The sequence below is a fragment of the Melozone crissalis genome, unplaced genomic scaffold, assembly GCF_028551555.1.
Source record: "Melozone crissalis strain CALT ecotype California unplaced genomic scaffold, PUWL_Pcris_2 ptg000072l_1, whole genome shotgun sequence".
Classification (NCBI taxonomy): domain Eukaryota; kingdom Metazoa; phylum Chordata; class Aves; order Passeriformes; family Passerellidae; genus Melozone; species Melozone crissalis.
Window position 1 is genome coordinate 1154845 of NW_026535849.1, and position 27950 is coordinate 1182794.

Here is a 27950-nt window from a genome sequence, read left to right on the forward strand (position 1 = left end):
TGCCCCTGATACCCACAGCCTGTCCTGTCTCCTTCATCCCTGCATTGCCAGGGACTTTCTGGGACAAGGGAGCTCTGCTCTGGGGATGGAGGGAGGTGCAAGTGCCACCACTGGAGTGGGAACCACAACTCATCAGGTTTGTGTCCTTTGGGAGTCAGGAACTGGTGGGACTCAGAGGCACAGGAAGATTCTCTTCATGGCCAACAGACCATAGTTTAACAGGACACAATTTAATTACAATCTCACTCTTCCCTGAGCTATGTGCAATGTCCCAGCAGTGTCTGATGAGTTCAACATCCACAAGTTATTTCCATATTAGAATTAATTATAGACAAATGTGGTTCTGCGATAGATATAAACACAATTAAGTTCTTGTATCAGGATGCTCATCCTGGAGTGGAGGCAAACAGCTCCAACAATTTCTGATTTGCAAATCTGTCTGTGGTGGATGGAGAAGGGAGGTCAGGCTGCTCTTGGTGATGAGGAAATGATGAAACCAGCCTGACTCATTTAATCTCCTCCTGTCCTGGCTGATTACTCCTCTTTCCCCTTTCATCCATTGGCTTTAGTCTCTCACCAGGACCCCTGGTGAAGAGTCTGGCTCTGTGTTCTCCATCCCCTCCTGGCTGGCACTGCCAGGCTGGGATGAGGAGCCCCTCAGCCTTCCCTGCTCCGGGCTGGACCAGCCCAGCTCCCTCAGCCTCTGCTCACAGCCCAAGGGCTCCAGCCCCACCTTGGAGGTCCTTCCCAGACCCTGCTCCAGCTGCCAGTTATCTCTCCTGCCCTGGGCAACCCAACCCAGGCCACAGTGACCTGGATAATCCCCATCCTTGATGTCCTGGTCACACAGCCCTGGCCCCTTGTCCCCTGTCAGGCTCTGGGGTGGATCCTGTGGAACATCCTTCGGTGGAGGCTGTGGCTCCAGGTGGGCTGGGGGGATCCCGAGGGACAGGGACCCTGCTGGGCATGAACAGCATTGGACTTGAGAAACTGTGAGGGGGAGCTGGGGCGGAGTGACCAACCCAGTGACCTGACAGAGCCCTGCTGGGATGTCACACAGCCCCTCTGGGATGTCACAGCCTGCTCTGTGATGTCAGACCTCTGCCCTGTGATGTCACAGCTGGCTCCGTGATGTCACAGAAGCAGTCTATGATGTCGTATCTGATCAATGACCTCACATGACCCACTCTGTGATATCACAGCCCACTCTGTGACCTCATGTTACCAGATGAGAAATTGTCTCCACCAGGTGAGCTGACACCTGGAGCTTGTTCTCCAAAACCCCAAGCCTATGGAAGCCACACAATGCCCATTGTGTGAGAAGGAGAACTGGAAGTTCAGCAGCCTCAGTGTCCTGCCAGCTCAGCCAGGCCCACTGGAACATTGGGGTCCGTGACCACCAGGGACCACCAGAGAGACCCTCAGGACAGAACAACGCATGGGTAATGGGGAGAGGAAATGTGGTAATGATTTTGGGGAAATGATTATCATATGTGTGTTTAGTCCAGGGCAATCAATGAATTTGTGTGCAAAATACAGAATATAAACAGAAACTTTCCTGTACTCAGCATGCAGGGCTTTGGGAGGAGCTATTCCCTGTGCATCCCACTGAATAAAGAATGGTGTTTCTAAATGCTACACTAGGGTTAAGGACTTTTATGTTTTACAGAATTTTTAGTAAGATTCCCACTGCCAAGGAAAGCTCTGTCTGCTGCTGTTCACAAACAGAGAAGGGCTGGTGGCAGATGTGGGGCTTGGAGGCTGCCTGGGGCACAGTGACCATGAAATAATCAAGTTTTCGATGTTCTGTGAAAGAAGGAGGGGCAGCAACAAAACTTCTACACTGGAATTAGGAAGGGCAGACTTTGGCCTGTTTAGGATGCAGATTTGGGGAGTACCAAATAAGTACTGATATTTTTTAAAGAGAAACAGCCCTTAGAAACAAAGGGGACTGGGAAAGATGGACGCATGTCAAGAAAGTAATCTTAACCGGGAAGAGGCAGCCTGTCCCAGTGTGGCAGAAGATGAGCTGGTTAGGAGAATGACTGGCCTGGCTGCCCATGGAGCTTTTATGGGAACTCAAGGGAAAAAAGAGGATGCAACTTTGGACAGAAGGTCAGGAAAATTAGGAAGTGTTTAAGGATGGGTTTTGGTCATGCAGAAAGAAAAGCTGAGAGGCGAAAGCTCAATTAGAGCTTAACATGGCCACTTCTGTAAAAAATAATAGGAAATGTTTCTATAAATAAAATTATAGCAAAACACCAGACAAACAGAATCTCTACTATTTATTGAATGCAGTAGGAAATACAGTAATTAGAGATAAAGACAAGGCTGAGCTACTTAACACCTTGTTTGTCTCAATTTTCAATATTAGGACAGGCTGTCCTCAGGACAGGTGTTCTTCTGAGCTGGTAGATGGGCACAGGGAGCAGAACAGCCCCCCTGGAATCCAGGAGGAAGCAGCTGGTGACCTGCTGAGCCACTCAGATGCTCACAGGTGTATGGGATCAGATGGGATCCATCCTAGGGGGATGAGGGAGCTGTGGATGAGCTCCCCAAGCTGCTCTCCATCATTTACCATCAGTGCTGGCTCAGCAGGGAGGTCCCAGAGGACTGGAGGTGCCAATGTGAGCCCATCGCCAAGAAGGGCTGGAAGGAGGAGCTGGGGAACTCCAGGCCTGTCAGCCTGACCTGGGTGCCTGGCAAGGTTATGGAACAGATCACCTTGAGTGCCATCCCAGGGCACCCACAGGATGGCCGAGGGATCAGAGCCAGCCAGCGTGGATTAAGGGGTGGCAGGTCCTGTCTGACCAACCTGGTCTCCTTTTATGACCAGGTGACCCACCTGTGGATGCAGGAAATGCTGTGGATGTTGTGTGCCTGGATTTCAGCAAAGCCTTTGACACTGTCTCTGACAGCATTCCCTGGAGAAGCTGCAGTCCATGGCTTGGGCAGGTTCCCTCCTCGCTGGGAGATTCAGGAGCTGGCTGGAGGCTGGGCCCAGAGAGTGGTGGGGATGGTGCTGCACCCAGCTGGTGTCCAGGCACTGGTGCTGTCCCCCAGGGATCTGTGCTTGGCCCAGTCCTGTTTAATATCTTCACTGATGATCTGGCTGAGGGGATCGAGTCCAGCATCCACAAATTGCAGATGGCACCAAGCTGGGTGTGAGTGTGGATCTGCTGGAGGGCAGGACAAGAAGACACAGCCCTAAGCTGCACCAGGGGAGGTTCAGGCTGGACAATAGGAAGAAGTTCTTCACAGAAAGGATAAGTGGGCATTGGAATGGGCTGGCCAGGGGGGAGGTGGCAGAGTCACTGTCCCTCTCCATTGGCACTAAGTGGCATGCTCTGGGTGACAAGGCAGTATGAGGGCATTGGTTGGACTTGATGATCCCAAAGGTCTTTTCCAGCCTATTTGATTCTGTCATTCTGTGATGATTGGGACACTCTGGGGCCATTGTGACACTGCAGGGCCTCATGAAACTAAGAGGACCATGGTGACACCATGCAGCCCCACAGAACCAAGGGTCCATTGTTGTGCTGTGGGGCCAAATGGAACCAGGGAGTGCACCATGACACTCTGGGTCCTCGTGGAACCACAGAGGCCATTGTGACACTGCAGGGCCTTGTGTAACCAAGGGGTTTCACCATTTTGACACTGCAAAACCAAGGAGACCATTGGGAGACTCCAGGGCCCAGTGGAACCAAGGGGCCATTTTGACACTGCGGGGCCTCATGGAACCAAGGGGACATTGTGACACTGCAGGATCCTGTGTAGCCAAGGGGCCACTGTGACAGGATGGGGCCTCAAGGAATCTGGAAGAACGTTGTGACACTGTATGGCCTTGTGGAAACAAGGAGTCCATTGTGACACTGAGGAGACTTGTGGAATCACAGAGACCATGGTGACAGTGTGGGACCTCATGTAACCATGGGACCATTGTGACACTCTGGGGCCAAGTGGAACCAAAGAGACCATTGTCATATTTTGGGGCCCCATGGAACCAAGGAGACCATTGTTGCTCGGCATGGTCTACTGGAACCAAAGAGATCAGTGTGACAGTGCAGGGCCTGGTGTAACCAAGAGGCCATTGTGACACTGAGGGCTGCCATGGAACCAAGGACATCTTTGCAGATGATACCAAGCTGGATGTGAGTGTTGATCTGTGGGAGCATAGGAGGGCTCTGCACACGGACCTGCACAGGCTGGATCCAGGGGAAAGAATCCAACAAGTTGCAGCTTAAGAAGACCAAGTGCCAGGCCCTGATATTTGGCTCTGGTGCTACAGGCTGGGGACAGAGTGGTTGGAGAGCAGCCAGGCAGAAAGGGACCTGCAGGGACTGCTTGACAGCAGGCTGGACATGAGCCAGCAGTGTGCCCAGGTGGGCAAGAAGGCCAATGGCTCCTGGCCTGGATCAGGAATGGTGTGGCCAGCAGGACCAGAGCTGCTGTGCCAGCACAGATCTGCCCCCAGCTATGCACACAGACATTGCTGCTGCAGCTCCAGAGAAGGGAACACAAGGGTATATCTGGAAAAAAACTTTGCTGCGAGATCCTTTAGTTCCATTAAAGCCACCAAGAGTGCAGCCCCTCATTGACACAATCTCTGGCCACAGGGAAGATGGAGAGAAAAAAAATGAGAAAAACCACAAACCATGACATTTCTTTGTGGAAAAGATTAGTAAGGTAAAACAAAGAAAAAGAACCTCCAAAATGAAGCCAACAAGAAGTATCAAAGATGACTTTTATTACAAGAGATTTTCAGAAATTGGCCAGCAGTTTAATGTCCCTGAAACCATCCAGTCATCAGTTTCCACACTGCAGCCTTGAGCTCCTGGTTCCTCAGGCTGTAGATGAGGGGGTTCAGTGCTGGAGCCACCACCGAGTATAGAATTGAAACTGACAGATCCAGGGATGGGGAGGAGATGGAGGGGGGCTTCAGGTGAGCAAATGTGGCTGTGCTGATAAACAGGGAGACCACGGCCAGGTGAGGGAGGCAGGTGGAAAAGGCTTTGTGCCATCCCTGCTCAGAGGGGATCCTCAGCACGGCCCTGAAGATCTGCACATAGGAGAAAACAATGAACACAAAACAACCAAAGCCTAAACAGAAGGAAAATGCAAGAAGCTCAAGTTCCCTGAGGTACAAATTTGAGCAGGAGAGTTTGAGGATCTGGGGAACTTCACAGAAGAACTGGCCCAGGGCATTGTCATGACACAGGGGCAATGAAAATGTATTGGCTGTGTGCAGCAGAGCATTGAGAAAGGCACTGGCCCAGGCAGCTGCTGCCATGTGGACACAAGCTCTGCTGCCCAGGAGGGTCCCATAGTGCAGGGGTTTGTAGATGGACATGGAGCGGTCATAGCACATGACAGTCAGGAGGAAATACTCTGCTGAGAGGAAAAACAAAAAGAAAAACACCTGCGCAGCACATCCTTTGTAGGAGATGTTCCTGGTGTCCCAGAGGGAATTGTGCATGGCTTTGGGGACAGTGGTGCAGATGGAGCCCAGGTCAGTGAGGGCCAGGTTGAGCAGGAAGAAGAACATGGGTGTGTGCAGGTGGTGGCCGCAGGCTACGGCGCTGATGATGAGGCCGTTGCCCAGGAGGGCAGCCAGGGAGATGCCCAGCAAGAGGCAGAAGTGCAGGAGCTGCAGCTGCCGCGTGTCTGCCAATGCAAGCAGGAGGAAGTGGCCGATGGAGCTGCTGTTGGACATTTGCTGGGGCTGGCCATGGGGACCTGTTCATGGAGAAAGAACAGTGACAAGTCACGAGAGGCTGCTTGGAGCCAAACCTGATCCATTACCTGCAGACTGTCGCACTGGGACTCACCCAGCCTTCTTCTTGCTCTGGGAAAACCTTCACCCAGGTCCCTGCCTCAGCTCCAGTTGTGCTGGCTGAGTGTGCCAGGAGCAGCCACATCTGTGCATGGGGGCTCTCAAGGAACCATCCCTGCCCCACTGCCCTGGGTTTGTGGCCATGGGGCAGAGGGACAAGGCTGGATATTTAGGATTTTTCAGGGGAATCACTCTGAATGCAGAAAGGCTTGGTAGCATCTGCACTCCCATTTCTATAGGACATGGATGGCAGGAGTTGGTTTTAGGAATTGTTTTCCTACCCACACATCGTTCCTGGCTCTCTGAGGTCAGAAATCCCCAGCATTCCTGCTGCACTCAGAGTTTGCCACTGAGAGATGGGAAAGGCAAAGGATTCCCTGTGGCTGAGGGAAGGTGAGGGGCTGGATGGGCTTGTTCCCAACTGCCCTGGCTTTGCACCTTTGGCTGCAATCAGAGCAAAATCACACTGCCGGGTCACCCTGGGATAAACCAGACCCTGCCCAGAGCAGAGGGATCCCTGAATGTCTCACCCTCTCTAAAGGTCTCTGGGCAAGGTCTCTGCACCCCATTGTGCCAAGGACGCTCACGGCTCCCTTGGCAAACTCAGCAGCATTTCCTCAGCTCTGGCAGCTCTGCCCTTCCCCGTGGGACATTCAGGGAACTCCCAGAGACTCTGGCACAGATTTGCACCCAGGAGGGCAGCTCAGAGCTTGGAAGGGCACAGCAAAGAGATCCCTGGCTGCGCCCATGATGGGATCTCAGGGAGGGGGCTCAGCTCATTCCCCTTTCCCATGGACTGCTTTGCCCACAGCCCCACAGGTGCCAGGGAAGCTTGGACTATCCATTCCCATGGACAGCCCTGTCTGACAGGAATGCCAAGGGCAGTGCCTGACTCAGCTGCTGCAACTGCCAGAGCCTCCCTGAGAGCAGCAGATAACAGGGACAATATCAGGGCAGGGCAGAACCAAGAGAAGATGTTGTGGTGCTGTGCCTGAGAGGGCAGGGCAGAGACAGCCGGGAACTCAGGACAGTGTTTCCGTGCCCAGCTGTGCCCAGCACCTCCCACATACCAACAGTGCCCTCCTGCCCCCAGAACTGCTCTCTTCAGCCCCCTCTCCTTCCCTGAGCATATCCCTGGGCCTGGACATTCCCTCCTGAGAGGAGCCTTGTCCCTGCCAGCGCTCACAGAACCCATCCCAGCCTGTGTGCCCTGGCCGGGGCCCTACAAAAACCAGCCTGTGTGCAGGGCCCTGGCTGGGGCAGGCTCTGTGTGCAGCTGGGCAGGGGCAGCTCAGGAGAGCCCTGCTGGGCCCTGCAAAGGAGATGCTGCTGCTGTCCAGGGCTGAGGAGTGGCTGAGGGCCCTTTGGGAGGCTCCCAGCAGAGAGACTGACCAACTTAATATACAGTTCTGCAGTCCCTGTAAATGTTCATACATTAGTTGTATGATCCAGTGTGTCGCTTTCAACTCAGAATGTTCTGTGATTCTGGGATTACAATTCCTGTTCTGCTTCTCTCATTCCCCTGTTGTCTATAATCCAAAGAGAAAAAAAACCCTTTGCAACAGTGTTAGAACAGTAAAGTAAAACCCAGACATTTATTGGAAGATTCCAGGTGTCCCAGTGGGAAAGGGCACATCCAGCTCCTCATTTCAACAATTTATTAAGGTTGATGAAATAAACAAGGGCCAGGAGACTTCTTCTCCTTTTTAATGCCTTTATTAAAAGTGATCAGCTCAGGATTGGGTAGCTCGGCAGGTCTGCAGCATCCGTCGTCTCTCCCAAGGCGACTCAGAGGAGGAGGATATGCACAGCTCTGTCCACAAGGGGCAGAGCTGGGGATCACGTCCTCGTGGGAGCCTTTAGGGCCTGCTGATCCCCGTCAGATGGTGCCCCTCCCACTCAGTCGGCCTGGTCTCACCGCCGGGGTCGTCTCTCGTGGTCAGGGCGAGAGGGTCCGAAGGTGTTCCGCATCTCTGCAGGCTCAGCACTCGGCTCCTCACGTCTAGACATCACTCCAGTCTCTCAACTCTTAGGTGGCTCGTTGTTTTGGGGTTTTCTCCGTACAGCGGGGGACCCATGCTGCATTGTGGTCTTGGAGTCACTTTGCATAGCCCCCCCCCTCCAGGTCCCTTCTCCTTACAGTTTGGGAAGGTCCCCACCCTTCACTGTGTCTGAGGAGGGCCATTAACTCGCCCCAGCCAGGGCTTTTACTAATACAAAAACAACCATTAACAACAACGACCCGTGATTACAATAACAAAACACGAAGAACTTGGGCAGCTACCGTGCTCTGGCTGCCTTTTTGTAACTTTTTCTCACAAAAAAAATATTACCCGAATTTTGTTCATAACAGTCCCCCCTCTTTTTCTTTGATCGAGCTTAAATTCTAAGCTCACATCAACTCACAATTTTTTGTTTTGAATCTACTATAAATCTCTTGTGCACTTTGGTAATCCTGGTTACTTAACCTTGTTACTTTCCTTGGTTTCTTCAGGTTGGTCTGCACGGCAAGTACTATTCTACTAAGACAGATAAATAAGCATAGTAAAAAAAAACAATCCTCCAAGTACACACACAGTGAGAAAAACTACCTTTTCCCATACATCCTTTTTGAAAATCTCCAGGTTCTCCCACCCACTGGAATCAAGTGTAGGAGTTTGTTCTTCATTATTTACACATGTTAATCTTTTTATTTCGTTTGAAATGTTCCTAATAATTGAATTCTTTATTCTTAATACTTCCTGGAGGCGGATTACTTTATTTAACATAGAAATTGGAATTCGAATTTGGCTTTTACAATTTTGGATTTTCTCAATTTCTATTTCACTTTCCCGGTTCTGTTTATTTTCTCTCAAATCATTATATATAGGAACTCCCAAACTTGATCCAGTTTCTTTGGGTAATAAGAAAATTGGTTTTATCACTCTAGCAATGCAGCTGCCAGGCGAGATTAAACCTAGGGGTTTAGGGCTCCCCTGAAATGTGTTCCAAAAGGGGTCTATCTCTTTTCCAGTACACTCATATAAATACTTGTAACAAACAATTTTTCTTACCATTTCACCATTTCTTTGCTTTTTACTAGATCTGCTGAGCTTGTTTCAGCAGCATCACATTCAAAGCATAACCAGGCTTCCCCTATAGTACACTCTCCTAGGAGTGGCTGCCTAAAAGTGGCAGTATTGTATGCTCTCCAATACACTCTCTTATTTTTCTGATAAAGGACCAATTGGGAGGGGTTAACACGATCAGGGTCAGAACTGATGTGGACTCTCAACAAGGAGCTCACTTCCTTCTCATAGAGGGGTTGGTAGCATTCACTGCGCCGCTCAGCTGGGCTTCCCAGAGCACCACCAGCAATCAGAGCCATCAGTACTACCCTTCCCAAGAGTCTGGTATGGGTCATCTTGCACAGCCTGCCCACCCAGCCTTGCCTCTTGGGGAATTTTACTGAGGAAAAGCTTCCAAGCTCTTTAGAGTCCCTTCTACCCGCTTCTCTGGTTAAACCTCTCTTGGTCTGTTCCCTACCAATTCTGGTTTCCCCTCCCAGGGGAGTGTTCTGTAGAGGATTAACCTGGAGTCTTTAGAAATAAATTGGGGAACTTAACCAGAATTACTTATTTACAGTCTTAAACTTTTTACTAACATAGTTTACACAAAACAGTTTTGAAACATTTTAAGCAATATTAGAACTCTGATACCAATTTTTTTTTTCCCACACAGTTTAGTCTTTTTGACTCTTCCATCTGAGAGTCAACTTTAAATCCTTTGGTCCTTTTACCACAGTATACTCAGGTGATTTAACTGGTGAAGCAGATGAATCCTTATCCAGTGCCCGCGGGTGAGTGGTGTGGACTCTGGCCCAATGCCAGAGGAAAAAAAAACCTGATGTTGAATCCTGGTCCAATGCCAGGAGGAGAATGGGGTGCAGTCCAGTCCAATGCCAGAATGCCAGAGGGAGAAAAAAACTGGTGTTGAATCCTGGTCCAATGCCAGGACGTGAGAGTGATGTGAGTCCAACCTTTTTCTTTTGGTCTGCACAGTCGAATTAGTAATGAAGAGTACCTGAAACGGGCTTTCAAACACAGGCATTAATGGTCTGCTATGTTATGATTCTATCAAAACTCAGTTTCTCTGTTTAATGTTATTGCTTAACTTCTCTTTTTCCATAGTTTGAATGTTTCTCTCATCAACTTCTACATACTCTGTATTTTGCAAGGAGTTGTATTTCTGTTATCTAACTTAACTCCCAAAGTACTTTTATTCTCTTATATCTCTGTGTATTTAATTCACTGGTTTTCTGTTGTATTTTTCAAGATCTTATTTATCTCTTGCTTCTGTTTCTTACTTTCACTTAGAGCCTAAATATTTCTTTCAACCCATTACACTTAAATTTTTGGGGTTTTTTTCTTACACCATTCTTCTACACAATACACTTCCCTCTAAGGAAATGTGGTAAAACTTATAATGCACAATCTACATTACTTCTATTCTAATTTGTCTATATTCACTCTCACACATTCCTTCACACCCTCAAGACACAAACTGGATCATTATTGCTAGAAAATCACAGGCCCCTGTAGCCCCCTCTCACCCTGGGGTTGGCCCACAGGTCTCAGTATCCCTGGGCCTCTTGGAAGGGCCCTGACTCTGGTTGCCTCTGGTGCACATTCACCAGTTAGGCTGTCTGTGTGTCACTCACGCTCTTACAGCTACGGCTCCCTCACACACCTGAGGAGCACTAGTCTCGTTTGCAGGTCACACATACACACACACACTTCCACTGCTCCCGTCCCACCTGCCCGGGAAGTTGAGGCTGACTTTGCTTGTGACTCACTCTCATACACACAACAAGACAACAAAAAAGGTACCTTTTACTTTCACATCACTTATTACAAGCTAAGTATTACTCGCCAGTTTTGGTGCTACTGGATATCCTTTCTACCTAGCTGTTTTTTTGTCTAACTTCGGATGTTACTTTGTTGAGACAGGACTTATCTGCTCCTGTATCTACTCAAAAATTCAAATTCTTAATTTAGGGGTCCCACTTCAAAGTTTACAAAGGGGCTCTTCTAGATGTTGCATTGGGTCCCCTATAGTGTAAAGCCCCTGACCTTCTAATCGTCACCTCTAAGGATCTTCCCTAAATTATCTTGTTCCCTGGCTATTGCCGCATGGAGACTGAGCTTTCTACAAAACCTCCTGACATGTCCTGGCTCTCCACAGTAATAGCAATGTCGCTCTCTCAAAGAGCCTTGAGGTGTCTCCATCCCTCTTGCACCTGACAGTACTGACCTATCCTTGCCTCCTCCTGGTGGTGGACCCGCCCACTCTGCACTTTCTCTAGCTACAGCAACCATTACCTTAGCCTTGGCCTTTGCTTTTTCTTCCTCCCTCCTTAAATACACCTTCAATGCCTCTTTTAATAACTCATTAATGTCCTTCTCTTGCCAATCTTCCATCTTTTCCAGTTTTCTCCTTATATCAGGCCAAGATTTGGTAACAAATTGGACTTTTAATAGCATTTGACCTTCTGGGGTGTCTGTGTCTATTTTAGAGTACAACTGGAAGTTCCGCCTTAGGCGATTTAGCCAAGCAGCAGGAGCTTCATCCTTCTCTTGTGCACCCTCAAATGCCAATTGGGTATTAGTTCCTTTGGGAACTGACTCTTTGATCCCCCGTATCATCAAAGACCTATATTCCCTCATGGCTTTCCTCCCCTCCTCCTGGTTAGGGTTCCAGCTGGGCTCCGTTAGTGGCAATTTCTGTTCACCTGATGGCACCTGGGGTCCTGGACTGTTATCTTTCTCCCATATTCTTATGCCAGCCGCCCTTATCATCCGGACCTCTTCTGGGGAAAATAATATACTCAGGATGGAATTCATCTCCCCCCAAGTGTAGATATTTGGACCTAGAAATTGTTCCACTTTGTTGGCTATGCCCACTGGGTCCTCCACTAAATGCCCCAACTCTTTCTTGAATCCTCTCACCTCAGAAGCAGTTAGGGGAGCATTCACAAAGCCAACACCTCCCGCTATTCCTCCCATAGGAACCTCTCTGAGGGGAAAGAGTCTCTCCGCCTTGGAGGTCTTGGATCTGGTGCTACAGTATGGTCCATCTTCAGATGCCAAACTACTTTGCGGGATATCTGGGTTACCCTGAACTTCCTGCCCATCAGCAGGTGTATTTGCTGATAGCTGTTTATCAGGCGAGGAGGCATTTGTGTCCCAACTAGGAGGAGGTAAAGGGACAGCAATAGGAGGGGGAGAAGAGCCTGAGTGGATATTAAGTGGAGCTGGAGAAGGGGTGGAGAATGCAGCAGGTGGAATAGGCGCTTGTGGTGATGCAGAAGGAACTGGAGGAGATACTGGTTTTATCATAGCAGAAGCTGAAGAGGTAGAAGGAGGAGTTTGAGCAGGTGGTAGTGAGATGGCAGCCGGGGGAGGAACCGGACCTGCCATTTGAGATGCTTGAAGAAGAGGATTATAAAGTGGAGGGGCAGAAGGAGGCAAATAATCCAGGGGGTCCCAACTTTTACTAGTTCTATCATCCCCTCCTTCATTCCCTTCTTTCTTCCTCTGTACCTTACAAATTCGCACCCCTTCATCCCCAATAGCGCTCTTTACCCAGCAAGATATATACAGTAATTGGTCAGGATCAGTATCTCTTCGAGCTGTCAGATAATTATTTAATAGTTGGCACATCCACTTATCCTTTGTCCCACACCAAGGCCATCCCCCTTGCAGTTCTAATTCTGGCCAGACTTCCATACAATAATGGATCATTTTCACTTTATCTAATCCCTCCGTGGCCTCTATAGAATCCCATTTCACTAACAGTTCTCCTAAGGGACTATTGGGATGTATATACCTCAGTCTCTTGCCGGTCTTTTTACTACTACAACATCCCATTTTTCAGGTCTCAATAACAAATCTCAAAGGTGCCTCAACTGACCGGTAATTTCAAAAAAAACCTTGTTTGAGGAGCTTCAGCCTCCTCCACTGAACTTCAAATTTCTGCCTGATGCTCAGGACTTTATACTGAAACAACTGCCCAATCTCTTGATTGCCCAACTTTCCCAGCGTCAGGTCTTACATCTATCGGGACTTGAACACACGAAGCCTCGGCCAAGAATCCGGGTCGTGCCTGACTCCCTCAGTCAGGAAAAACAACTGCCTGACTTTTAGTTTGCCTAACTCGCCAATTTTTAGGCTTCACCGTATCAGGACTTAAAGGCAAACCACAGCCTCCTTCACTGGGGTTTGTGCCTGACTCCCTTTGTCAGGACTTACTTTGCCTGCAGGGCTTGCGAAAACACCTGAATCCTTCTCGGGACTGACAAATCTTACGCGAATCCTTCTCGAGACTTACAAAAGTGCCTGACCTCCCTCTGTCAGGCCTTACTTTGCCTGCAGGGCTTGCGAAAACACCCGAATCCTTCTCGGGACTGACAAATCTTACGCGAATCCTTCTCGAGACTTACAAAAGTGCCTGACCTCCCTTTGTCAGGACTTTGGGGTGCGTGCCACTCATACACAGTAATTCACTCCGCACGCCCGGAGTGGGGGGGGGCCCTTTATTCCCCCTTGGGAGACGACTTCACTCACGCTAATTCCACTCGCTTTCCCCTGTTTCCGGCCTGCCCCTTCGCAGGGAGTCAGGAAACGCGGTACTGAGGGGTCCCACTCGCTTCGAAGGTCCGGCTGCCGGCCCTTGTCTCACTCACACACATGCGCACGTCTCCCACTCCCGCCACCGGGTTTCTCACCAGTCTGGTGCTCCGGTGCTCCTCTGCGTCGCTGTCCTGAGCCAATCCCTCTTGGTCCTGGTAGCCAGCTGTCCTCTGAAGATCCAAGATGGCCAGTCCTGAGTCTTCTTGCAGCGTGGCTATTCCGGACGAGCGCCCCCAGCTGAAATAAACAAGGGCCAGGAGACTTCTTCTCCTTTTTAATGCCTTTATTAAAAGTGATCAGCTCAGGATTGGGTAGCTCGGCAGGTCTGCAGCATCCGTCGTCTCTCCCAAGGCGACTCAGAGGAGGAGGATATGCACAGCTCTGTCCACAAGGGGCAGAGCTGGGGATCACGTCCTCGTGGGAGCCTTTAGGGCCTGCTGATCCCCGTCAGATGGTGCCCCTCCCACTCAGTCGGCCTGGTCTCACCGCCGGGGTCGTCTCTCGTGGTCAGGGCGAGAGGGTCCGAAGGTGTTCCGCATCTCTGCAGGCTCAGCACTCGGCTCCTCACGTCTAGACATCACTCCAGTCTCTCAACTCTTAGGTGGCTCGTTGTTTTGGGGTCTTCTCTGTACACCGGGGGACCCATGCTGCATTGTGGTCTTGGAGTCACTTTGCATAGCCCCCCCCCTCCAGGTCCCTTCTCCTTACAGTTTGGGAAGGTCCCCACCCTTCACTGTGTCTGAGGAGGGCCATTAACTCGCCCCAGCCAGGGCTTTTACTAATACAAAAACAACCATTAACAACAACGACCCGTGATTACAATAACAAAACACGAAGAACTTGGGCAGCTACCGTGCTCTGGCTGCCTTTTTGTAACTTTTTCTCACAAAAAAAATATTACCCGAATTTTGTTCATAACAGTTGATAATTAGGATATTTAACAGGAACATCCAAAAGGAGATTCAGTTTCCCTAGTTACACGCCCCTGGGTCAACCCATTGGAGTAGGTCGAAAGGCTTCTTTGCCTTCACTTTTTATAATGACTGCACGTATTCTGCTCATTCTCAAAACCCAAAATGTTGCTATAGGTCCACTTCCTATAAGACTATATAGTATTTCATGACTATATAAAAGAATAAGACTATATAGCATTTTAGGAATATATTTAGACAGTCAGGGTTTTAAGAGAAAGGTAAGGAAACATACTAGAGTTAATTAAGGATTAAAGCTATATAAGAATATAATAGTGGTTTAATGGAATTAGAAGTTTAATAGAGTTAAGTAAGGATTAGAGTATTATAACTATATAATAGTAATTTCAAGCGCTATGAATATATAAAAATGTATAAAATACAAAAATCTTTTTGTCACCACCCCAACTTTCCCATCTTTCTCCAAGTAGGAAATTGAAAACACTCTCAGGAAAGCTCCTGATAATTACAGCAATCCCAGGCTTACCTTCTTCGGGAAGTGTCCTCCGGAGCTGTGCCCAGGCTGGTCTGGAGCTGGGAGCAGCCCTGCCCCACCCAGCCCCTCTCAGCAGCAGCCCCAGCCCTGCCCAGGGTGGCTCCTTCCCCCCAGAGCTTCTCCCCAGCGCTGGGAGCAGCTGCCAGGGCTGGCTGAGAGCTGTCCCTGGCAGGCAGCAGAGTCCCAGCCCCAGCACAGCGCCCTGGGCTGCAGGACCCTGCTCTGCAGGACAGCCCTGGGCACCCCTGGCTGCAGCCCCGGCTGCTCAGCCCTGCAGCAGAGCCTGGCAACAGGAGCTGCCTTGGGCTGTGCCTGGGCTGGGGCAGCAGGGAAAGCCAGCCCTGCCCTGGGGCCACAGCCCTGCCCTGGAGCAGCTCTGAGAGTCCTCCTGAAAGGTCCTCAAAGCTGTGGGATGTGCCAGCTCCAGGAGATCCCTGCAGGAACTGCAGCTTCTCTTCCCACAGCCAGGGAATGACTGTTTCAAACCTGGGCTGATTTCTGCTCTGGTGAGCCCCGAGTGAGCTCTGCTCTGTGCTCCCATCCCAGGCTGACTTTAACCCCTCTGTGCCTCTGTGCTGTGCCTGGGGTGGCTGCAGGCAGTACCGCAGCCCTGCTGGGCTGTGCACAGGAGCTGCTCCTGGGAAGAGCTGTCTCACTGCAGCGCTGCCCTAGCCAGGAGCTGCTTCTGTGCTGAGAGCCTCTCTGTAGCTTTTTCAAAGGACTTTGGGTTTTGTTTTTGCCTTGGAGTCTCTCAGAGGTTTGTGCAATCATGGCTTCTAATTACCTGCTGTAATTAGTCCCTGGAGAGGCTTTGTCAGTAACAACACTCAGTGGGGCTCATTAATGCTTCAGGATACTTCAGTTATTTTAAGGTACTTGGTGTTTCTCTTTTGATACAGACTCTGTGAGAGGTTTATGCAATCATGGCCCCAATTACCTACTTTATTAATCCCTTGAGAGCTCTGTATTGACACTCAGTGGAACTCATTAATACTTTGAGATAATAATGGTTTTTAAGGTATTTTATGGATTTAAGAATACTTTTAGGTACTTTTAAGGATATTCCTTCCCACACTGAGTCTCAGAGTTTTTTGTCCTATCCTGGCCTTCAATTGTCTACTCCAAGGAGTCCATGAGGAGCCTGGGTTGGGTATCTTCCCCCTTTCTGGTTTACAACAAAGATGGAACTGAAAGAATTTTGTAAGACTTTCTAAAAGCATTCAAACAAACATGGGGCAATTAAAAATACAGCAACAACCACTAAGAGAATGAATACTCCTGTTTTAGCTCGACATCATCCAACCATTTAGTCCCTTGGATTGGAAGAGTTTATTGAACCAGTCTTTGTTTTCCACTTGAAGCTTCTTGAACCCTTCCTTCAATACCTGAATACTCTTGTGGATTGACTCACTGTAGCTGGAGAGGTTCATGCAACACATGCCCTCAGAGTCTACACACCCATGCCCATGTGCCCAGAGTAAAAACTCTATCTCAGTTCTGCAAGGTGGCATGTCTGTTGGTCTCTATGTCTGAGAGCAGGCCACTCAATGTGAGGGAGGTAGCATTGGTTTGCTTACTTAACAGGCACCCAAGATGGTCTGATTGTCCTAAAGCTTTAGCTGCAGCCACCCAAGGTAGTCCAAACTGGAGGTGCTACCATCCAATACCTGGATTAAAACTTTCAAAGCCACCTCTCTTATATCATCCAATTCCTCTCTTGGGATACCTGCTGCTTCATCATCTGGTAGGCTGTATTGTCCTTCTCCAGCTAGATGGTTGATTGTCAATTCTGCCCTTGCCTCATTATTAGCATAGTCTGCTATTAGTTGATTTAGTAAACACTTCCATCCCCCTTCCCACAGGGTGTATTCTGTAGGTGATAACAACATGGTCATAATACATTTTAAATCATAGGGGCTTAAGACACGTAACCATGGCCCTCATTAGGCTATTAAAACGAGGTAAGTCCTTCCTATGGTCTTCAGCTGCCCTACACAGATCCTTGATTTCCTCGTAAACCAGTGGCTGATACCTGGGATTCTGCCCCCTTCTTTCATAACATACTGGGGCAATGAAGAATTTCAAAACTATTTGCCAGTCTCCTTCCTTTCCTAGGCATCTTCTGGGGTTGAGGGGTGAGGTGGCTCTGAGGAGTCCAAAGTGACTTCTGGGGAGGAAGAATATCTTGGAGCTGAAACATTAGGATTAGAAATAGTGTGACAGTTGGGTTTAGTATCTTTGACCATGGAGTTATATTGTTGCTGGAGGGTGAGGCAAAGGGCACTTCCATTTTGTCAGGTGTTGGGGAGGAAGGGCCTTGATCTAGGATGGCGGACTTCCAGAGTGGAATTCTGGAGGCATGGCGCAGGGTGGAGGTGGAATGATTGACAGTGGGGCATGACCCGCAGTTGTGGGCGTGGAGTCTGGAGGTTCGTTCAGGGAGGAAGAGAAGGTTGTGGTAGCAGGAAGTGGAAAAGCCAAGATGGAGGGAGGATTGTCAGTCTCTCGAGCCACATTCAGGCTCCTTCCATCTTGAGTTTCCAGGGCATGATGCTCCAAGTCCGCGTGGCCATTGCCATCTTGGACCATCGTGCAAGGTCTGAGAAAGGTGGGTTTGAGGGGAGGTCCTGAATTCAGAGTGACCAACGGATTTAGTTTTCAACACACTGCTTGCTGGTGAGGGTGGTGTTGAAGATGGGGAGCATGTGGGGTGCAATGGGGTCCCTTTTGATCTAAAGTTGAACAGTTTAACTCCCACGGAGTCCCAAAATTCAGTGGTATGGATTTCATCAGCAGAGGCATCTGGAAAATTTTTAATGATCCACCTCATGATTGATTTCTATTCGTTCTTTGAAAATACTTTGTCATGATCAGTGAGAATTAACTTAAAGCATCCATATATACTCCTTTCTACTTTGGAGAGCTGGCTGCCCATTTTTCTTATTCTCTGCCTTATGGGGAAGAGCCACGGAAACACCCCAAATCAATTATGGGATGTGGGTGCATATTGTAAAAACACAATGGCAAAATGGGCAATAAATGTCTTGCATTTCCCTAAACCCACCTGCAATCCTATGCAGGTGAAATCATCGTTGTCCCTGCCAATCCTGGGCAAGGTCCCTCGAAGCAACGATAAATCCACCAGGCCCGGCACAATCCAAAATCCCATGGAGTACTGGCCTATCCATCAGCTAACCCCAGCTGACGTGACTGACACAGGGAGGCCTGATTGTCAGGGTCACTGTTTGGGGGACAAATGTCGCAGTGTGGGTGGCTGCAACAAACCTCTCTGGTTCCCTGAGTCAGGGCGAGGGTGGCGCAAATGAAAAGGAGCGGGTTTGATGGAGTTGACCAAAAAGAACTTTAATAATGGAGTGAAAAAGAATAAACATGGAGAAGTTGAGAACAGTATGAGGGGCAGGATCCAAAAACCTGAGACAAAGGGGAAGCAGTAACATGTACACTCGGGGGTTGAACATTCTAGAACAATAACCCTGTAGGGGAAACAAGTAACCAATAGGATACTTAGCATAAAAACACTAAAGGCTTATGGGGGAAATCTCAAGCTCATCCTTAGTTAAACAAATGATTCCCAGGGCTTGAAACTCATGCCCAGTTCTTCCGAGTTAAAATCTGGCTGAGTCCCAGTTACAGCTGGGCTAACTACCGCACCACTGCTTTGTACTGGTCCCTTGGGATCGTGTGGCCCAACAGAGCCACAATGATGTCCTTGGTTCCATAAGGCCCCACAGTGTCACAATGGTGCCTTGGATCCATGGTGCTCTGCAGTGTCACAATGGCCCCTTCACTTCACAAGGCTCCCAAATGTCACATTGGTCTCAATAGGATGGAAACCATAGAGCCCCCATGTTTCAGGAGCTGATGAACAGCAACCACCAGAGGCCAAGGCAAACCTGGCCTGTCTGTCCTGGCAGGTTTGCTTGGAGCAAGCCCTGGATACTTGAAATTACGAATGTGGAGTCCTAATTTAAAACATTTGTGCCTGGAGAAGAGCGATGGGGGTTTTTTTCACAAAAAGAAGAGCACAAAGCCCTTTCTAGTGTTTGGAAAACAGGTGAATGCTGCCCCTCAGAAGTGAAAGACCAGCCAGACGTGTCTGTCCCGGCAACTTTTGTCTGGGAGCAATCCTTGGATACACAGAAATTTGGAGGTGTAATTCTAATTTTGGCCATGGATGCCTGGTAAAAATGGACAGTTCTTTTCCATAAAAATAAGAGCCCAGAGCCCCAGTGTTTCAGGGGAAGATGGGAGTGGCCTTCCACATTCCAAGGTCAGCCAGACCTGTCAGGTGACCCCTGGGAGGCCAAGGCAGCCACACCTATTTCATGTTCCCTTGGTTCCACAGGGCCCTGCAGCGTCAAAATGTGTCCTTGCTTCCATGAGGCCTTGCAGTGCCACAATGGTTCTCTTGATTCCATGATGCCCTCAGGTGTCATAACGGCCCCTTGATTACACAAGTCCTTAAGGATCTTAATGGTCTCCATGTTTCCCCATGGCCCCCCAGTGCCATAATGATCTATAGCTTCCATCAAGCCTCTCAGTGTCCAATGGCCCCTTGGTTCCATTGGGGCCCAGTAGTGCAAAAATGATTCCCTTGGTTCCACAAGTTCCCATAGTGTCACAATGGCCCCTTCCCTCCATGAGGCCCTGCAGGGTCACAATGGTCTACATTAATCCATGGGGCCTTGAAATGCCACAATGCTCTCCATGGATCCACGGTGCCTCGCAGGATCACAACGGCCCTTTGGCTCCACGAGGCCCTGAAATGCAGCAATGGCCTCTTGGTTCCACAGAGCCCCGCTGCCTCACGCTGGCCCCTTAGGACTATGTGGCCCAACAGAGCCACAAAGATGTTTTGGTTCCACGAGGCCCCACAGTGTCACAGTGGCCCCTTGGATCCATTGTACCCTGCAGGGTCACAGTGTTCCCCTTGGTTCCCCTGTCACAATGATCTCCATAGGAAAGAAACAAGTGAGCCCCGGTGGTGCAGGGGCAGATGAGAGGCAGTCACCAGAGGCCAAGTCTAGCCAGACTTGACTGTACGGGCAGATTTTGTCTGGGAATAACCCTTGGGTATAGAGAATTTAAGACGCAGAATCTCAATTTATGCCATGGATGCCTAGACAAGAAAGACAGTTCTTTCCCATTGGAATAAAAGCACAGAGCCCCAGTGCTTCACGGTCAGATGGGAAGTGGCCCTTGACATGTCAAATTCAGTGGGACCTGTCAGACAGCCCCCAGGAGTCCAAACCAGGCAGATCTATTCCATGTTTCATTGAGTTCATGGGTCCTAACACTGTCACAATTATGTCCTTGATTCCATGAGGTCTTGCAAAGTCACAATGGCTTCTTGGTTTCATAAGCCTCAACAAAATCACAGTGGTCTCTTGGCTCCATGTGGCCCTGTTATGTCACAATGGCTCCTTGTTTCTATGGGCACCACTGTTTGATCATTGACCCTTGCTTCTATAGGGCCCCTGAGCTACATAATGGTCTCCTTGATTCCGTAAGGTTCCATAGTGTCACCATGGTGTCATTGGACCCACATTGTCACAACTGACCCATGGTTCCATGAGGTTCCGTAGTGTCACCGTGGTCGCTGTCAGAGGCTGGATGAGATCGATGTCCTGAGACACCTTGGGATACACAGAATGGCCATGTGGGGCCAGGGCTGGATGAGGCCTTGGTTTGTGGTGGGACAGAGCCCTGCCCCCAACCCTGGCAGATCTGTCAATCACAGAGCAGGGGCGGTGTTAACCCAGCCCTGATTGGCTGAGCTGTCAATCAGTCACATGCCAGCAGCTGATACCTACCCTGACTTTGATAGGACAAGCAACGTGCAGTCCCACCCCAGGGGTGGGCCCATGGAGGCCCAGGGGGTTAAAAGCCGGAGCACGAGGCCAGCCCATGGTCTGGATCTTGCCTGCTCTTGGGGTTCCACTGTTGTGATGCTTGACCCCAGGATTTAGTTCCTATGTGCGTGTTGTTCTATAGATCTTCTGTCTTTCTGTTGTTCTCTATTTCTTCTCCTTCCAATCCTACTTACCTGGAAGATTTTTGGTAACTTCACATGTTAAGGGTTAAAGGATTCTAGGTTAAATGTGTCGGAATCCAGGGCACAAGGAAAATTTCTCTGTCTGCTCGAAGGGGTCCTGTCCTCCCAAAGAAACACCGCCTTTAACCTTCCCCCATGGAGAGGACTTTGAAGACTTTGAGATAGATTAGAATTTACCAAAGCATGAAATAGATACTAGAGAGTAGTGTAGTATGTCACTTGAGTGAGAAATTTAGGTTTTGGGATTATTAGTATGGTGTAGATAGGAAGCAAGATGGAGGAATTGGGGTGTAGTCCCTGTCTTCTTCTTCACCTACTCCATTTTCTGCAGTGTTGGTGGCACAGGGTGATTGGTCAAGGAAAGCACAGTGCAGAGGTTACATGGACAGTCAAGGGATGAGTTATTGGTTGACAAGTAGAAAAATTGTACGTGTTAAGAGTTAATTGGATGACACAACTTGCAAAGACCTTGAAACCATACATTTTGGGGGCATTTTGCAGTGCTTTTCCAGCACGCTAAGCCTGGTGTGGACAGCAATGCCAAACTTTAGATAAGATAACAATAAACAAGCAGCTGAAGACCAAAAAAGTCCCGTGTGTCTCCTTTTACCTGGCACAGAACTGCTATAGGAGGGTTTCCCCTATCCAGGGAGCCCACAGAAAGGCCCAACATAAGACAAACATCAATAACTGGTGCCTTGACAATGTTTGTTAAAAGTTAGCTTTTTCCATAAAATTGTGTACTGAAGGGTGTTATCTTAATTGGCCAATCATGTGAAATGTGTTGATTAAATGACCTATGAGGTCCAACTGTAGCAAACCAAGGTATAAAAGAAGAGGATTGAAAAAACAGGTGGCTTTTAGCCCTTAGCCTTCTGATCTGAGTCCATGTCATCTCTGACTCAAAAGTGATATTTGAGGATCTGTGGGGGCTATTGGGGATCCTTTCTGCACCTTGTTACCCAACAGGAGCTTCTCTAATAAACTCTGCCTGAACTTCCCACTGTGCCCATGACAGGAACCCCTGTGAGTGTCTGGGACATCCCGGCTCTTTGGCAGCCTGGGGACTCCTGGGATGTCCCTGTGGACCCCCCCTGAGTGCCTGTGACAGATTGGTGCCTTTGCGGCCCAAGGTCCCCTGGGATGTCATCATGGAATGGCTGTGACTGCCTCTGACCACATGGCTCTTTACCATCCTCAGAAAGCCCTGGGAGGTTTCCATGGAGCCCCTGTCTCTGCCTGTGACATTCCAGCTCTGGAACAGCCTGGAGACTCCTGGAAATCCCCCATGGAACCCTCTGAGGGCCTGTGACAAATCTGATCCTTAGCAGGCAATGATCACCAGGCCCCTGTTGCTATGGTCTGTTCCCATGGCAACCATCAAAAGCTCCTTTTTTCTATGGTCAGTTTCCATGGCAACCATCCCCAGCCCCCTGTTGCTATGCTCAGTCCCTTGGCAGCTCCATGGAGACCCCCTGCCAGGGGTGGTTGCCATGGACACCAGCTCAGGCCTGCAGCCACAGTCCATTGCCATGGCAACCATTGGCAGCCCCATCCCCAGGCTCATGGGATCCCAGAACCACAGAATTGGCTGAGCTGGGAGGGACCCATCAGGATCCTCCAGTCCAACTGCTGGCCCTGCACAGGAAACCCCAACAATACCAGTCTGCGCCTGGCAGCGCTGTCCAAACGCTGCTGGAGCTCAGAGAGCCCTGGAGCTGGGACCCTTCCCTGGGGAGCCTGGGCAGGGCCCCAGCAGCCTCTGGGCAAAAACCTTTTCCTGAGATACAACCTGAGCCTGCCCCGACTCAGCTGCAGCCGTTCCCTCTACTCCTGTCCCTGGGCACCAGAGGGAAGAGGTTCCCACAGCCCCAGCCAGGGACCCGCTCCCAAGGCTCTTGCCATGGCCCCCAGGGCTGGGACCAGCTGGGATGCTCGGTTTCCAGGGGCCGGGGTTCAGGAACGGGATCCCTGAATTTCCTGCTCCCACTAAAACCGCGCTGCCCTCGCTGCCCTCCCGCCTCCCATGGAAAGAACAGAAGGCAAAGATCCTGGGCTGGGATAAGAACAATTTATTGAGAACAGCAACGAGATAAGGAACAAACAAAAACAGAAACAATATTGATAACAGAAGGGACTGTTTACAGGGAAAACTCAATAAAACTCACTGGGTCTTCCTGGCCACAATTTCCCATGCCTGGAAATTTCACCCTTCTCCTCAGGGAGAGAGAGAGTCCATTTCCTGCCCCTGGCAATGACCTGAGGGGGGAGTGAATGTAATGACAGGGCCATGGCCAGACCTTCATGTTTTTCCATCCCACATCATGTCATTGGCAGGGGCAGGAAAAGGTACAGGTGTCTTCCCAGCATGGATCATGGGGAACATGGATCATCAGGGCTCTTCCCAACATGGATACTCCAATGATTGGAGTTGGGGCAGTGCACAAAATCCTCCTGCACTTGGGGCATTGGAGGCCTTCCCTTACCAGTGCCTCCATTGGTGACTGGTCAAGTGAGAGCTCTGGGTGAAGCTCTTCCCACACTGGGGACACTCGTAGGGCCTCTCCTCAGTGTGGATGCGGCGGTGCCTGATGAGGTTGGAGTTGTGCTTGAAGCCCTTCCCACAGTCGGGGCAGCGGAAGGGCCTCTGCTTTGTGTGAATCTGCTGGTGCTGGAGGAGACTGGAGCTGGTCCGAAACCTCTTCTGACACTGGGAACACTCGTAGGGCCTCTCCCCAGTGTGGATGCGTTAGTGCCTGATGAGTTCTGACCTATAGCTGAAGCCCTTCCCACATTCCCCACACTCATAGGCCCATTCCCCGGTGTGGATCATCTGGTGGCTGATCAGGGTGCTGCTGTGCCTGAAGCTCTTCGCACACTCCAAGTACTTGTAGTGCTTCTCCCCATCATTAAGCTGCTCATGGACCACCAGCTCTGAGCTCTGGCTGAAGCTCTGTCCACCTTCCTGGCTAAGGGAGGATCTTTCCTCCGCAGAGCACCCTGGGCTGGGTTTGCAGCCCCTCCTCCTGTGAGATCTCTGGGGATTTTCCTCCCCGTTGAATTCCTGTGCCCTGGAGTCACTCATAACAGCCTCTTCCTCCAGGTTATTCCGCAGGGATTTTTTCTCCCTGGTCTCCATCCTCAGCTTCTTGTCTGGGGGAGGAAGGACAAGGAGAGGATGGGATTTGCTTCTGTGCCAGAGGGAAGGGGAAGGAGATCCCCCCAGTGCATCCCCGGTAGGATGGTGTTGGCAGCAGGTTTGTCCTGCAGCTGGGGGCCATGCTGGGCTGGGAGATGGAGCAGGATAGAGGGGGAAAGGGGCACTTACTTCCTCCTCACTCCTGGGTGTCCTGGGGCATCCTCATCTTCCTCGCAGCCTCCTCTTCCATCTGGCAAATGTTTGGGAATGGGAAATCCTGTTTTTGGCAGAAAATAACAGATGAGCACATTGTTTTTTTTACTGGTTTGAAGGCAAACCTGGGAAAGGGTCTAAGCCAGAATCACAATTTAAGAGGAAAATGAAGATCAAGGCAATGATGCAGAAAGACTGCCTTAAACTGACAGAGTCAGGATATAACCTGACACCCTGTTGGGCAGGGTGGTGGCTTCAGTCCTATTAAATGGTGGCTGTAGTCCTGTGGGAGTGGTGAACGTGGTTCTGTCAGAGCAGTGATCCTGTAGAAGTGTCTGGCCTTTCTCTGAAGGTCCAGTGGTGGTTATGGAGCTCTTGTCCTCTGAGAATCCAGTAGGCAAGGTGCTGCTGGTGTGGAGTCTCAACTTATATCCAGGTAGGAATGCTTGGATCCGCCCCCTGGGCGGAGCATCCCACAAAGGGATAATGGAATTTTATCAGTCCTGCAGTGACGCTCAATGGCCCATTAGCCCAAGATATCTCCCCTGGAGGGCATTATCAGGGCTGAGTCATGGAAGAGATAAAGAACACTGCCCCAGCTGTTTATAGCAGTTTATGGAGATGGTGATTGAAAACATGCATTTGGTTACATCTTACATTGCAACCTGAAACAGTGGGGTAAGCCCTGCTCGAGGGGTGAACACCACCCCCCTTACCCAAACTGTCTCAGGTGTAAACCCCCCACCCCGGGAAGGCCACACACACAGGGGACAATGTCACACTTGGGTCCGCTCCAGAGGAGGTCTCTGTCCCTGTCACTCCCTTGCCATGCCCCGCTTTCCTCTTTCTTTTAACTCTCTCTACCTCAAATTTACTGTTCAATAAAATCCACCTTGGATTTGGTCTCATTAGCACCTTAATTGGGGCAGAGGCATCTCTCTAGTAATTTTCTTAACCAGATTGAGACATTATTTTGGCGCAGTGAGTTCAGGGCACTGTTGTCTGACCCCAAGTGCCTTTGACTACAGCATGGTTCCCTCCACTGAGGAGGTTGTGGCTCTTTCTGGCGGAACTCTTGGAAACTTGGATGCAGCTTCCTCTGAGCAACTTATGGGAAAACTGATAAGGAAAATGGCTGTGGTAGGTGGCCAGTGTAAAGAAAATATTCTGTTGTCCTTCCTTGAAAAGTTTGTTAAAATCACTGGAGGAAAGGGAGCAAATGATACCAGGAAGACTGAGAAGGTTCATTCACTCCAAGGTGAGGAACACAAGGCTGCTGAAAGTCCCAGAAGAAGCTCAGCTCAAGTAGCTGAATTCCCAAACAACTCCAGCCAGGGGTCTCCGGGAGGAATTTTTTGGAGAGTGTTCAGAGCCGGCAGATCCCAGACTCGAGCCCCGGATATCTCCGGGCTCCCTAAGAGGAGCTTTTTTGGGGGGAGAGGAGCCGTGATCGCCCCTCGGGAGGGTCCCGGGGGTCCATGTGGGGATGGCCCGGTACCGATGGGGCGGGACATTGGTTTTGGGGATCCCCGTGAGAGCCGGGGCTGTGGAACGGGGGACCCCCGGGGCGGGGAGAGGGGAAGGGGCGATACCGGAGCTGGGGCACCCCCGGCAGCCCGGAGATGAGGAGGGGACGGGACCCCCTGACCCTGACAGGGGCGTGTCCTGGGGTGACTTCATGATGCTCGTACCCCATCGGTCTGTTTGGCCCAGAAATGAGTTCTGTGCCTTTAAGGCTGGGTCTGAGAGCGAAGGTGAGGAGGAAGAAGCAGCAGTTTGTTTTCAGAAACTGCACTCACTCCTCCACATTCCGGCTCCTGGACTGTTGTGATGCCTTAAGGAGCTGGAACAGAGGCCACATGGAGTTAAGAGGAATAAAGTGGATTTTTACTGAAATGCCTTTAAAGGTCACACCCTGGCAGTACCGCAGCCAAAGCTGTGACTGCCTGGATGAGCAAAAGAGGGCTTGATCATGAGATCTCACATTTTTATAAGTTTTAGTCCATTTGCACATAACTGCCCAATTAATAACTTCAAATTATTAAGTTTCATCCTCCTTGCTTGCCCACCCTCCTCTTTTCACATTGTTTATGCTTTGGGCCTGAAGTTTGAAGAGATTGTCCTTGAGTCTCCAGCTAGAACAGGATTGTTTTGTCTTCACCACCCTGTGAAAAGATCCCAGTAACAGTTAATATAAAGCTAAAAGCTGCACATCGAAACAGAACAGAAAAACTTAAAACCTAAGGTATCAGTTGTCTGTGGACAGACAGACAGCAGGACAGAGCTCTCCTTTGCTTTTAGTTAGTTTTTAGCTCGCTGAGGCAGAGAAGTTCCCTGGACTGTGGTTTTTCTTTTTCTTTGGAGCTGTTTAAACCTGCTCTGAACACCCTGACTCTCACCTGTGGCCCATCTGGCCAAGCCTGGGCTGTGGCATTTCCAGGGCTGGAGGGAGGGATAAGAGACTGATAGGAGACTGAGTGAGCTGAGCTACAGCCCAAAGAGGGACTTTCTGAGTTTGTCATCTCTTTTGGAGCAGCACAAGGTTTTATTTTCTAATATTGTTCATTTTTTGTGCTGGTGAACACTTTGCCTGGTAAATAAACAGGTTTTTTTCCCCTTTTCTCCATGGAAATATTTTCTTGATCTGGTTGGAGAGGGGCCACTTGAATCTGCTTTCTAGAGGAAAATCTTTTGGAGATTTTTTCCCAAATTTGTCCTAAACCAGGACGGGGCAGTGGGGAGAGGGGGGAGCCCCAAGTGGCTAGAGTGGGGGGAGGCTGGACAGGGGGACCCCAAATCCCCCTGGAATCACTAAGCAGGACCCTGGAGAGGGGGGATCCCCAGGACCCATGGGATCCCTACCAGCCCTGAGATGGGGGTCCACCAGAACCCGAGAGGGATGAGACTGGAAATGGAAAACTCCTGGTGGCCTTTTTTATTCACTCTTGATTTTTGAAGGTTTTTATGGACACCAGATGACTTCTAGTGATGGACTTCGGTGGGAGGAATCCCCAACCCAAGGCATTCACACCTTGTTTTTCCCCAAACCGGGATTTCCCATTCCCAAACCTTGGCAAGAGGGAGGAGGAGAAGACTTTGAGGAAGAGGAAGATGCCCCGGGATACCCAGGCAGGTGAGGAGGAAGTCAGTGCCCCTTTCCCCCTCTCTCCTGCTCCATCTCCCAGCCCAGCATGGCCCCCAGCTGCAGGACAACCTTGCTGCCAACCCCGTCCTGCTGGGGATGCACTGGGGGTATCTCCTTCCCCTTCCCTCTGGCAAGGGGGCGAATCCCATCCTCTCCTTGTCCTTCCTCCCCCAGACAAGGAGCTGAGCATGGAGACCAGTGAGGACAAATCCCTGCAGCAGAACCTCGGGGAAGAGGCTGTTTTGAGTGGCTCCATGGTGCAGGAAACCAATAGGGAGGAAAAGCCCCAGCAATCCCGCACAAGGATGGGCTGCAAACCCAGCCCAGGGTGCTGTAAGGAGGAAAAAAACATGGGTTTATACCTGTTTGTTCTAAAGAAATGAATTGGTGAATCATCAGTTCCCCTT

The 27950-nt window shown here is 50.0% G+C and overlaps 1 protein-coding gene across 1 annotated transcript; it reads right to left on the reverse strand.

The window, feature by feature from the left end:
• Positions 1-4795: 4795 nt before the first annotated feature.
• Positions 4796-5713, reverse strand: LOC128946029 (olfactory receptor 14J1-like; the record flags this gene model as incomplete). Its single annotated transcript, XM_054289971.1, has 1 exon — positions 4796-5713. A coding segment is annotated over exon 1 (918 nt), but the record flags the coding sequence as incomplete, so codon positions are not given.
• Positions 5714-27950: the final 22237 nt, after the last annotated feature.